The sequence below is a fragment of the Bufo gargarizans genome, chromosome 5 (genome assembly GCF_014858855.1).
Source record: "Bufo gargarizans isolate SCDJY-AF-19 chromosome 5, ASM1485885v1, whole genome shotgun sequence".
NCBI lineage: Eukaryota > Metazoa > Chordata > Amphibia > Anura > Bufonidae > Bufo > Bufo gargarizans.
Genome location: NC_058084.1, coordinates 2584009 through 2597646, shown reverse-complemented (window position 1 = coordinate 2597646; position 13638 = coordinate 2584009). Strand labels below are relative to the sequence as shown.

Here is a 13638-nt window from a genome sequence, read left to right as displayed (position 1 = left end):
GGCAGTTCCATGGGCCCTATGGCATCTACGCCCACTTCAGGAAGAAGTGTTAACCGTATGGAGTCGCAAGCCAAAGGACTTGGATCGGATGCACTCCCTGTCTGTAAAAGCCCGTTCTTCACTCAGGTGGTGGAGGAACCTAACAGATGGGAGGTCCTTGATCCAACCGCGTTGGATTACGTTGACCACAGACGCCTCCCTTCTAGGTTAGGGAGCCCATCTGGAGGACTATCCAGTACAAGGTACCTGGAGTCCTCAGGAGAGACTTCTCTCTTCCAATTTGAGGGAGTTGAGAGCGGTCAGACTAGCCCTCAATCATTTTGCTCCTCTCATTTGCAGTCAGGCGGTGAGAGTCCGGACAGACAACACAACAGTAGTGGCTTATCTAAACAGACAGGGAGGTACGAGATCCCAGACTCTCCTGAGGGAGGTGGGACTAATTCTCGCTTGGGCAGAGACAAACCTATCCCACCTAATGGCGGTTCATATCAGAGGAGACCTCAATGTAGTGGCAGATCGCCTAAGTCGGGGCCTTCCCGTTCCAGGGGAATGGTCATTGAATGAGAACATCTTTTCCAGGATTGTCCAGTGTTGGGGTACTCCAGAGATCGATCTGATGGCAACTCGTTTGAACGCCAAAGTGAACAGGTTCTGCTCCCTTTACAAAGAGGATAACCCTGTAGCGATAGACTCTCTGTCCATAACTTGGAGGTTCAGGCTGGCTTATGTGTTCCCTCCAATTTCCATGATACGAAGAGTATTGATGAAGATCAAGCAAGACCAGACCTCAGTGATAGCCATCATACCATTCTGGCCAAAGAGGTCTTGGTTCACCCAGCTCATGCAGATGTGTCAGGGCACATATTGGAGACTTTCCCTAATACAGGACCTAGTGTATCAGGACACAGGTCCCTGTCTAGATCTAAGGAGGCTCAGTCTGACAGCCTGGAGATTGACAGGTCCCTTCTAGATGCTAGAGGGTTATCTACGGAGGTCTTGAGAACAATCTCGCACTCCCGGGCGGAGTCCACAAACAAGAAATACTCCAGGATATACAAAATTTTCATTCTATGGTGTACTGAGAGAGGTAGTTCCCTCAGATCCTCCTCTCTCTGCGATCCTACAGTTTCTTCAAGATGGTCTAGACAAGGGTCTAAGCCCATCTACACTCAGAGCTCATATCTCTGCTTTGTCGGCATGTATTGGTAGGCCGATTTCTCAAGACCCCCTAATCAGGAGATTCCTTAAAGGAGACTTAAACCTAGCATCCTGAGACCGATCCCTGAGTGGGATCTAGCAATAGTGCTAAAGGGGTTGTGTGTTCCCCCTTTGAGCCATTAGACGAGGTAGACTTGAGATTCCTATATCTCAAAGTCACCATTCTATTAGCCATTACCTCGGCTAAAAGAATTGGGGAACTTCAAGCTCTAGGAGCGGCAGAGCCATACCTAACTTTCCCCCAGGACAGGGTCCTGTTGAGGTTCCTGCCAACCTTTTTGCCGAAGGTGCCTTCATTCGCAAATTTTAATCAGACAATAACATTACCGAAGTTTTCCCCTGCTTCAACGTCTCCAGAGGAGGAAAAGTTACTCACCCTGGACATTCTAAGGGTTCTAAAGATATATTTGCACAGAATACTGGACTTCAGAAGATCTGAGAATCTCCTTCTAGCCTACTCAGGGAAAAACAGAGGGCTTAAAGCCTTCAAGCCTACTTTGAGTAGGTGGATCAAGGACACCATCCGTTTGACCTTTCTATCACAAAATCTGTCACCGCCGTCATTTATATCTGCCCATTCGACCAGGGCAGTATCTACGTCGTATGCTGAAAGGAAATTAATTCCTTCAGACCAGATTTGCGCTGCTGCCTCTTGGAGTTCCCAGAACACCTTTATCTCTCTCTACCGTATAGATTCAAGGTGAGCTGAAGGAGCTGCCTTTGGATACTCCGTTCTAAGTGATGCGCTCCCTTAGACTGAGAGAAATTATTTGTTGGTATATATGTTCACACATAATATTTTGCCCTCCCAGATTTGTGTAAAGTCCTTGCTGCTTCCCCACTTGTGCTGCTGGTTAGGACGAAAGGGAAGCGTCAATTTTGACGTAAATTTGTTTTCCCTTAGTCCTAACAGCAGCACACAAATTTCCCACCCTTTTGGTTGTGTGAATTACTTGTTAAGAAAGCAACCCCGTCCAGGCAGGGGGCGGGTTATATAGGGGTGGCATCAATTAATTAATTAATGATACTTGGCAGAGATTTTTTGTTCAATAAAAATTCCGCCTGTCCTGACCAGCTTCACAGGGGCAAATACCCCACTTGTGCTGCTGTTAGGACTAAAGGGAAGCATCAATTTTGACGTAAATTTGTTTTCCCTTAGTCCTAACAGCAGCACTCAAATTTCCCTCCCCTTGTGTGATTTATTATCAGTTACTTGTTATAAAGCAACCCCGTCCAGTTAGGGGACGGGTTATATGGGGTAGGGGCTTAATTAGTTCATTACTAATTAGGATACTTAGGCAGAAATTTTTTGTTCAATAAAAATTCCGCCTGACTAGCTTCACAGGGGCAAATCCCCACTTGTGCTGCTGTTAGGACTAAGGGAAAACAAATTTACGTCAAAATTGATGCGTCTTCTTCTTTGCTGTGCACAGGAAAAGTACCTTTGATGACGTAACTGCGCTCATCACATGGTCCGTCACATGATCCATCACCATGGTAAAAGATGTGATGAGCACAGTGACATAATCAAAGGTCCTATTCCTGTGCACAGCAAAGAAGAAGACAGAAGATAAGCTGGGCTGCGCGATCAAGTGGATTAAGGTGAGTTATATTATTTTTTATTTTTTTTTAACCCCTCCAGCCCTATTTTACTAAGCATTCTTTTTTTAAGAATGCTATTATTTCCCCTTATAACCATGTTATAAGGGAAAATAATAAAATCTACACAACACCTAACCCAAACCTGAACTTCTGTGAAGAAGTCCAGGTTCGGGTCTGGGTACCAAACATGCCAATTTTTCTCACATTGTAATGCGTTTTGCACCCCCGCGGAAAAAACGCAAATATGGAACGCAATCACACCATTTTCCCTGAACGCATCTGGCCCCAATCTGCAACGCCCTTGTGAAAGGGGCCTAAGAGATGAATAGACAGATAGTGGCATTTAGTTCATCTCCACAACTCAAAGAAAATACGAAGCGTCCACCCAACGCTGCGGTTCATCGGCAACTACCCAAAACAGAAAATGTGGAGCCATTGTCTTTCTTAAGCCCAATTCATATTATAGATAACCCGTGATGAATCACTTCCAGTACACGTCGTGACCCCAATTTATGTGACTGAAAATGTTACCCTGATGGAAGCAGAGATGCTTTCTGCTATTACCAGTTAATGGGGGTATTCCTTAGGATAGGCCATCAATACCAGATCACCCCCATCTATCAGCCGATTCATGGGAGAGCAGGCATAGCACCATACTTTGGAAAGAACTGTACACAGTCCCAGATAAGTGAATGTGCTGTACTACGGATAGGATCTCAGTACTGTAGTCCTGAAAAAAACTTTCATTTAGAGGACAAGGTCAAAGGTCATGAAGCATTAAAACCACACTTGTCATTTACATTGCTGACTCCTGTTTTTGTCACTAAGCTCTATAAATGTAGAAACTCCTTAAACGCACACACTGGAAAAGTTTGGTGTACATGCAGCTCCGTCCTACTACCACATCTCTACTGGCTGCGCCCAGGCCAGTGATACTAGTCGTGACGTCACTGGGCCGGCGGTAACCAGTGAGAAGGCCGCGGCGCTGCTGGAGCGCCGCTGCCTTCTCAAACAGCTGATCGGCGGGGGTCCCGGGTGTCGGATCCCCACCGATCAGATGCTGATGATCTATCCAGAAGATAGCTCATCAGTTTAAACAAAGTGCAGAACCCCTTTAACAAAAGACCAGGGGACATTCTTTAGGTGTGGAGGACATCAGTACAGGAAAGGATTCTATACCATTAGGAGTGTTCACATGAAATTCTCTACCCCATGAGGTAGAAATGGCAGACACTATGTCAGCCTGTATCATAGGGTATAGGTATAGTTCATTGACAAAGGATGAACTTGATGGACTTGGGTCTTTTTTCAACATGTGACTAAGAGCTTAGATCAATACAAATCTCATTGGTTATAATGCTATGATATATGTTACACCAATAAACAAAAGCACAATACCGCAAGAAATAATTACAATATATAATCAATCACAAAAGGCCTATAAAAGAACTACCAGATCGCATGAAATTAGTATTGTATTTTATTTAACAAATTAGAATAAATTAGAACATTGTACTTAATGTTGGAGCAGTGTGAATTAGTACCGTTGTGCCCCCCTCCGGTGAGGTCGCCTTTGCCCTGCACTTGTTTTTATTGTTATGTTTTCTAATTTGTTAAATACAATACTGATTTCATGCGTTCTGGTAGTTCTTTTATCAGCTTTTAGGATAGATGTTAGTCCCTTTCCCCTTTCTCGGCACGTCCACAAGATTCTCACTTTGGTTTGATATTGTGCCAGCCTCATGGTACAAGATTCCAAGGTTTCATCTCTTTCCAATCTACATTGGACAGCTTATGTAAGAAAACCTACGCCTGTGTTCGAACTACAGCAGTTCTGCCAAGAATTCCTTGACAGCGAGTCTGCCGGCAGTAATGGCTGCTATCCATACTGGCTCACAGGAGGCACATAGTGAATGCTACCTTCTGTATGGGGAAATTGTTCTCATTGATAAGCCTGTGATATTCCCCATCCCAGAGTTTTCTGAGAGATTACTGATGTTGGTTCAGGCCATTTACACAGAACATCGATCACTAGGATCTTGCTGTGTTAAGCAGTAATGGTAATCCGGAGGCAGCATGTCCAACAATGGAGCTCACATAGGCCCTATTTCCTACAGAGTTACAATGTCTTCTCCCCTGTGTGAATTCTCTGATGTATAACGAGACTTGATTCATATATAAAGCATTCCCCACATTCTAAAAAATCAATATGGCATCTGGTAACATTTCATTTAGATGTTCCACAGGACTTGACTCCTGATGAAAACATTTCCCACATTCAAGACACAAAGGCTTTAGTAACTTTTCAAATGTTAAATAAGATATGACTTATGTATAAAACATTTTCCACATGCTGAACATAATTATTACTTCTCTCCTGAGTGAATACTAAGATGTTCCACAAGACTTGATTGCTGATGAAAACATTTCCCACATTCATGACATTAAAATGGCTTCTTCTCAGTGTGACATTTCAGATGGTCTACAAGACATTTCCCACATTCTGATCATAAATGAGGTTTCTCTCGTGTGTGAATCTTCTGATGTTTAACAAGGATTGATCTCTAACTAAAACATTTCCCACATTCCGAACATGAATATGGCTTCTCTCCTGTGTGAGTTCTCTGATGTATAACAAGATCTGATTTATGTTTAAAACATTTCCCACATTCTGAACATGAATACGGTCTCTCTCTGCTGTGAGTCTTTTGATGTTTATCAAGGATTGCTCTCTGGGTAAAACATTTCCCACATTCTGAACATGAATATGGCTTCTCTCCTGTGTGAATTCTCTCGTGTATAACAAGATTCATTTTCCTGCCAAAACATTTCCCACATTCACGACATGAAAATGAATTATCCGCAGAGTGCATTTTCAAATGGTCAGCAAGACTTGATTTATATCTGAAACATTTCCCACATTCTACACAGGAATATGGCTTCTCCCCTGTGTGAATTCGCTCATGTAAAACAAGACCTGATTTATGCGTAAAATATTTCCCACATTCAGGACATGAAAATGGCTTCTCCTCCAAATGAGTTTTCAGATGGTCAACAAGACTTGATTTATAGCCAAAACATTTCCCACATTCTGAACATGAATATGGCTTCTCCCCAGTGTGAATTCTCCCATGTATTACAAGACCAGACTTCTGTGTAAAACATTTCCCACATTGAGAACATGAATATGGTTTCTTCCCTGTGTGACTATTTAAATGCCCCAGAAGACCTAATTTCTGTCGGAAACATTTCCCACATTCAGAACATGAAAATGGCTTCTCCTCAGAGTGACTTTTCAGATGGTCAATAAGACTTGATTTCTGTCTAAAACATTTCCCACATTTGGAGCATGAATACGGCTTCTCCCCGGTGTGAATTTTCTGATGTTTAAGAAGGACTGCTTTCTGGCTAAAACATTTCCCACATTCTGAACATGAATACGGCTTTTCTCCTGTGTGAATTCTCTCATGTATAACAAGACTCGATTTCCTGGTAAAACATTTTCCACATTGTGAACATGAATAAGACTTCTCCCCTTTATGACTGTTCTGATGTTTAACAAGAGCTAGTTTGTGATTAAAACATTCCCCACATTCTGAACATAAATATGGTTTCTCCCCTGTGTGAATATTTAGATGTCCAATAAGACTTAATTTTTGGCGAAAACATTTCCCACATTCAGGACATGAAAATGACTTCCCAGTATGAGTTGTTAGATGGTCAACAAGATGTGATTTCTGGGCAAAACATTTCCCACATTCTGAGCATAAATATGGTTTCTCCCCGGTGTGACATCTCTGATGTATAGTAAGGACTGCTCTCTGACTAAAACATTTCCCACATTCTGAGCATGAGTATGGCTTCTCTCCTGTGTGAATCATCTGATGTTTAACAAGGACTGACCTCCGACTAAAACATTTCCCACATTCTGGACATGAATATGGCTTCTCTCCTGTGTGCCGTCTCTGATGTTTTAATAGGCTTGCCTTCTGCCTAAAACATCCTCCACATTCAGAACATGAATATGGCTTCTCTCCTGTGTGAATTCTCTGATGACTAATAAAATTTGATTTACTTGTAAAACATTTCCCACATTCTGAACATGTAAAGAGCTTTTCTCCGGTATGAAATCTCTCATGTATAATAAGCTTTGATTTTTCTGTGAAACATCTTCCACATTCTGAACATGAATACGGCTTCTCATTTGAGTGAATTCTCTGATGCCTTTCAAGATAATTTTTAAGCATAAACTTCTGCCCACATTCCAGGCAGGAGAATGGCTTCTCTCCTGTGTGAATTCTTTGATGTCCAACAAGAGTCCGTTTCCTAGTAAATGTTTTCCCACAGTCTGAACATGAATATCGTCTTTTAGCTGTGTGAATTTTCTCATGCATGGAAAGATTAGATTTCTTTTTGAAATTTCTTGTTTTGCCAATCGGTGACTGATTATCTTCTACTTCAAGGGAGGGAGATAGAGGGAGATCTTCAGGAAAGCCTTTAATGCAACATTAATCTGAAAAAAAGAGAAAATAATTGATATTCTATAATTTCTATGCACAAAGTCCACACAATGACCAAGACATGGAAAATACATGGAGGCATACAAGGGTCTTACATAAAAGAGGCTGGGTCATATCACAGATATAATTTAAAGCAGGGGGGCACAACCTTTTGTCACATCGCTGTATTTCAAGGGGTGCAAATAAAAAATATTAAAAAAATGTTGATCGGCGCTTGTTGGCATTGGCCTATTAGGCTGAGTTCACACGAGCGTGACAGATTAGGTCCGGATGCGTTCAGGGTGCGTTCAGTTAAACTCGCACCATTTTGCAAGCAAGTTCAGTCAGTTTTGTCTGCAATTGCGTTCAGTTGTTCAGTTTTTTCCACGCGGGTGCAATGCGTTTTGATGCGTTTTTCACGCGCGTGATAAAAAACTGAAGGTTTACAAACAACATCTCCTAGCAACCATCAGTGAAAAACGCATTGCATCCGCACTTGCTTGCAGATGCAATGCGTTATTAACGCAGCCCCATTCACTTCTATGGGGCCAGGACTGCGTGAAAAACGCAGAATATAGAACATGCTGCGATTTTAAAGCATTGCAGAAGTGATGCATGAAAAAAAACGCTCATGTGCACAGCCCCATTGAAATGAATGGGTCAGGATTCAGTGCAGGTGCAATACGTTCACCTCATGCATTGCACCCGCGCGGAAATCTCGCCCGTGTGAACGCAGCCTTACAGAAGCCAAGTGAATGGGGAGGAATGATCACTACCTCTATCATTCCTCCCTCATTCACTTCAATAGATTATTGGTAGCACTGATTACACCAGGAGATGTGTTGACGGCAATTCATAAAATATGAAAATCATCTGACAAAGAGTGATTGCTCGTGATCAGCAGCTGATTTTACAGGCCAGATATCAGGAATGAGCAGCCTATGAACACTTGTACCCAGTAATGTTGTGCAGTGTAATAGGGGCTTAATGGGATTCACGCGGCCTCCATCTTCTAGTCCCTGCGCTGTTTACATCTGGCAGTGCATGGGCATAGTCACATGCACCGCTCCAGCCAATAACTGGCTTCAGAGGTGAAGTGGCCATGCCCATGAATTGCCAGGTGTAAACGCAGGGACCAGAAGATGGAGACCGCAGGGTTAGTGTGGAGGACTGGAGTGGAATGGAGCAGGCAAGTATGAATCTTCTGTTTCAGGCGCCATGCTGCAGGAACTTCTTAAAAAAAATATTTTTAATGGAAAAACACAGAAAAGTGGCCACATTTCCTTCCATCCTGCCTGATACTCATACATGAGTGTTTTCCTTCGCTACAGAGGAGGAGTAACACTGGAGAGTCACTTGTAGAGAAGAATCTTGGTACGAATAATCTACATACATCATATGTCCTAGGAGGAGTAACACTGGAGAGTCACTTGTAGAGAAGGATCAGGTACTAATAATCTACATACATCATATGTCCTAGGAGAAGTAACACTGGAGAGTCACTTGTAGAGAAGGATCAGGTACTAATAATTTACATACATCATATGTCCTAGGAGGAGTTACACTGGAGAGACACTTGTAGAGAAGGATCAGGTACTAATAATCTACATACATCATATGTCCTAGGAGGAGTAACACTGGAGAGTCACTTGTAGAGAAGGATCAGGTACTAATAATCTACATGCATCATATGTCCTAGGAGGAGTTACACTGGAGAGACACTTGTAGAGAAGAATCTTGGTACGAATAATCTACATACATCATATGTCCTAGGAGGAGTAACACTGGAGAGTCACTTGTAGAGAAGAATCTTGGTACGAATAATCTACATACATCATATGTCCTAGGAGGAGTAACACTGGAGAGTCACTTGTAGAGAAGGATCAGGTACTAATAATCTACATACATCATATGTCCTAGGAGAAGTAACACTGGAGAGTCACTTGTAGAGAAGGATCAGGTACTAATAATCTACATACATTATATGTCCTAGGGGGAGTAACACTGGAGAGTCACTTGTAGAGAAGGATCAGGTACTAATAATCTACATGCATCATATGTCCTAGGAGGAGTTACACTGGAGAGTGACTTGTAGAGAAGGATCAGGTACTAATAATCTACATACATCATATGTCCTAGGAGGAGTAACACTGGAGAGTCACTTGTAGAGAAGGATCAGGTACTAATAATCTACATACATCATATGTCCTAGGAGGAGTTACACTGGAGAGACACTTGTAGAGAAGGATCAGGTACTAATAATCTACATGCATCATATGTCCTAGGAGGAGTTACACTGGAGAGACACTTGTAGAGAAGGATCAGGTACTAATAATCTACATGCATCATATGTCCTAGGAGGAGTTACACTGGAGAGACACTTGTAGAGAAGGATCAGGTACTAATAATCTACATGCATCATATGTCCTAGGAGGAGTTACACTGGAGAGACACTTGTAGAGAAGGATCAGGTACTAATAATCTACATGCATCATATGTCCTAGGAGGAGTAACACTGGAGAGTCACTTGTAGAGAAGAATCAGGTACTAATAATCTACATACATCATATGTCCTAGGAGTAGAAACACTGGAGAGACACTTGTAGAGAAGAATCTTGGTACGAATAATCTACATACATCATATGTCCTAGGAGGAGTTACACTGGAGAGACACTTGTAGAGAAGGATCAGGTACTAATAATCTACATGCATCATATGTCCTAGGGGGAGAAACACTGGAGAGTCACTTGTAAAGAAGGATCAGGTACTAATAATCTACATACATCATATGTTCTAGGAGGAGTAACACTGGAGAGACACTTGTAGAGAAGAATCTTGGTACAAATAATCTACATACATCATATGTCCTAGGAGGAGTAACACTGGAGAGACACTTGTAGAGAAGGATCAGGTACTAATAATCTACATACATCATATGTTCTAGGAGGAGTAACACTGGAGAGTCACTTGTAGAGAAGAATCTTGGTACAAATAATCTACATACATCATATGTCCTAGGAGGAGTAACACTGGAGAGACACTTGTAGAGAAGGATCAGGTACTAATAATCTACATGCATCATATGTCCTAGGATGAGTAACACGGGAGAGTCACTTGTAGAGAAGGATCAGGTACTAATAATCTACATACATCATATGTCCTAGGAGGAGTTACACTGGAGAGACACTTGTAGAGAAGGATCAGGTACTAATAATCTACATGCATCATATGTCCTAGGAGTAGAAACACTGGAGAGTGACTTGTAAAGAAGGATCAGGTACTAATAATCTACATACATCATATGTTCTAGGAGGAGTTACACTGGAGAGACACTTGTAGAGAAGGATCAGGTACTAATAATCTACATGCATCATATGTCCTAGGAGGAGTAACACTGGAGAGTCACTTGTAGAGAAGGATCAGGTACTAATAATCTACATACATCATATATGTCCTAGGAGGAGTAACACTGGAGAGACACTTGTAGAGAAGGATCAGGTACTAATAATCTACATACATCACATGTCCTAGGAGTAGAAACACTGGAGAGACACTAGTAGAGAAGGATCAGGTACTAATAATCTACATACATCATATGTCCTAGGAGGAGTTACACTGGAGAGACACTTGTAGAGAAGAATCTTGGTACGAATAATCTACATGCATCATATGTCCTAGGAGGAGTTACACTGGAGAGACACTTGTAGAGAAGGATCAGGTACTAATAATCTACATACATCATATGTCCTAGGAGGAGTAACACTGGAGAGTCACTTGTAGAGAAGGATCAGGTACTAATAATCTACATACATCATATGTCCTAGGAGGAGTAACACTGGAGAGTCACTTGTAGAGAAGGATCAGGTACTAATAATCTACATGCATCATATGTCCTAGGAGGAGTTACACTGGAGAGACACATGTAGAGAAGGATCAGGTACTAATAATCTACATGCATCATATGTCCTAGGAGGAGTTACACTGGAGAGACACTTGTAGAGAAGGATCAGGTACTAATAATCTACATGCATCATATGTCCTAGGAGGAGTTACACTGGAGAGACACTTGTAGAGAAGGATCAGGTACTAATAATCTACATACATCATATGTCCTAGGAGGAGTAACACTGGAGAGTCACTTGTAGAGAAGGATCAGGTACTAATAATCTACATACATCATATGTCCTAGGAGGAGTAACACTGGAGAGACACTTGTAGAGAAGGATCAGGTACTAATAATCTACATACATCATATGTCCTAGGAGTAGAAACACTGGAGAGACACTTGTAGAGAAGGATCAGGTACTAATAATCTACATACATCATATGTTCTAGGGGGAGTAACACTGGAGAGTCACTTGTAGAGAAGAATCTTGGTACGAATAATCTACATACATCATATGTCCTAGGAGGAGTTACACTGGAGAGACACTTGTAGAGAAGGATCAGGTACTAATAATCTACATGCATCATATGTCCTAGGGGGAGAAACACTGGAGAGTCACTTGTAAAGAAGGATCAGGTACTAATAATCTACATACATCATATGTTCTAGGAGGAGTAACACTGGAGAGTCACTTGTAGAGAAGAATCTTGGTACAAATAATCTACATACATCATATGTCCTAGGAGGAGTAACACTGGAGAGACACTTGTAGAGAAGGATCAGGTACTAATAATCTACATGCATCATATGTCCTAGGATGAGTAACACGGGAGAGTCACTTGTAGAGAAGGATCGGGTACTAATAATCTACATACATCATATGTCCTAGGAGGAGTAACACTGGAGAGTCACTTGTAGAGAAGGATCAGGTACTAATAATCTACATACATCATATGTTCTAGGAGGAGTAACACTGGAGAGACACTTGTAGAGAAGGATCAGGTACTAATAATCTACATGCATCATATGTCCTAGGAGGAGTTACACTGGAGAGACACTTGTAGAGAAGGATCAGGTACTAATAATCTACATGCATCATATGTCCTAGGAGTAGAAACACTGGAGAGTGACTTGTAAAGAAGGATCAGGTACTAATAATCTACATACATCATATGTTCTAGGAGGAGTTACACTGGAGAGACACTTGTAGAGAAGGATCAGGTACTAATAATCTACATGCATCATATGTCCTAGGAGTAGTAACACTGGAGAGACACTTGTAGAGAAGGATCAGGTACTAATAATCTACATACATCATATGTTCTAGGAGGAGTAACACTGGAGAGACACTTGTAGAGAAGGATCAGGTACTAATAATCTACATACATCATATGTCCTAGGGGGAGAAACACTGGAGAGTCACTTGTAGAGAAGGATCAGGTACTAATAATCTACATGCATCATATGTCCTAGGAGGAGTAACACTGGAGAGTCACTTGTAGAGAAGAATCAGGTACTAATAATCTACATACATCATATGTCCTAGGAGTAGAAACACTGGAGAGACACTAGTAGAGAAGGATCAGGTACTAATAATCTACATACATCATATGTCCTAGGGGGAGTAACACTGGAGAGACACTTGTAGAGAAGGATCAGGTACTAATAATCTACATGCATCATATGTCCTAGGAGGAGTTACACTGGAGAGACACTTGTAGAGAAGGATCAGGTACTAATAATCTACATACATCATATGTCCTAGGATGAGTAACACGGGAGAGTCACTTGTAGAGAAGGATCAGGTACTAATAATCTACATACATGATATGTCCTAGGGGGAGAAACACTGGAGAGTCACTTGTAGAGAAGGATCAGGTACTAATAATCTACATGCATCATATGTCCTAGGAGGAGTAACACTGGAGAGTCACTTGTAGAGAAGAATCAGGTACTAATAATCTACATACATCATATGTCCTAGGAGTAGAAACACTGGAGAGACACTAGTAGAGAAGGATCAGGTACTAATAATCTACATGCATCATATGTCCTAGGAGGAGTAACACTGGAGAGTCACTTGTAGAGAAGGATCGGGTACTAATAATCTACATACATCATATGTCCTAGGAGGAGTAACACTGGAGAGACACTTGTAGAGAAGGAGCAGGTACTAATAATCTACATGCATCATATGTCCTAGGAGGAGTAACACTGGAGAGTCACTTGTAGAGAAGGATCAGGTACTAATAATCTACATACATCATATGTCCTAGGAGGAGTAACACTGGAGAGTCACTTGTAGAGAAGGATCAGGTACTAATAATCTACATACATCATATATGTCCTAGGAGGAGTAACACTGGAGAGACACTTGTAGAGAAGGATCAGGTACTAATAATCTACATACATCATATGTCCTAGGAGTAGAAA

General features: G+C 41.6%; 1 protein-coding gene across 3 annotated transcripts in view; it reads right to left on the bottom strand.

Moving 5' to 3' along the window:
• Positions 1–4468: 4468 nt before the first annotated feature.
• The window catches only part of LOC122937848 (oocyte zinc finger protein XlCOF7.1-like), a 67768-nt gene continuing 58598 nt past the window's right edge, over positions 4469–13638 (bottom strand). Inside the window, exon 3 of one of the 3 annotated variants that reach the window (XM_044292964.1) lies at positions 4469–7333. In XM_044292964.1, the coding sequence (XP_044148899.1) occupies positions 5385–7214 (1830 nt within the window). In that variant the 5' untranslated portion in view covers positions 7215–7333 and the 3' untranslated portion in view covers positions 4469–5384. The remainder of the gene's footprint in view (positions 7334–13638) is intronic. The other 2 variants (XM_044292971.1, XM_044292972.1) reach the window with 2 other exon arrangements.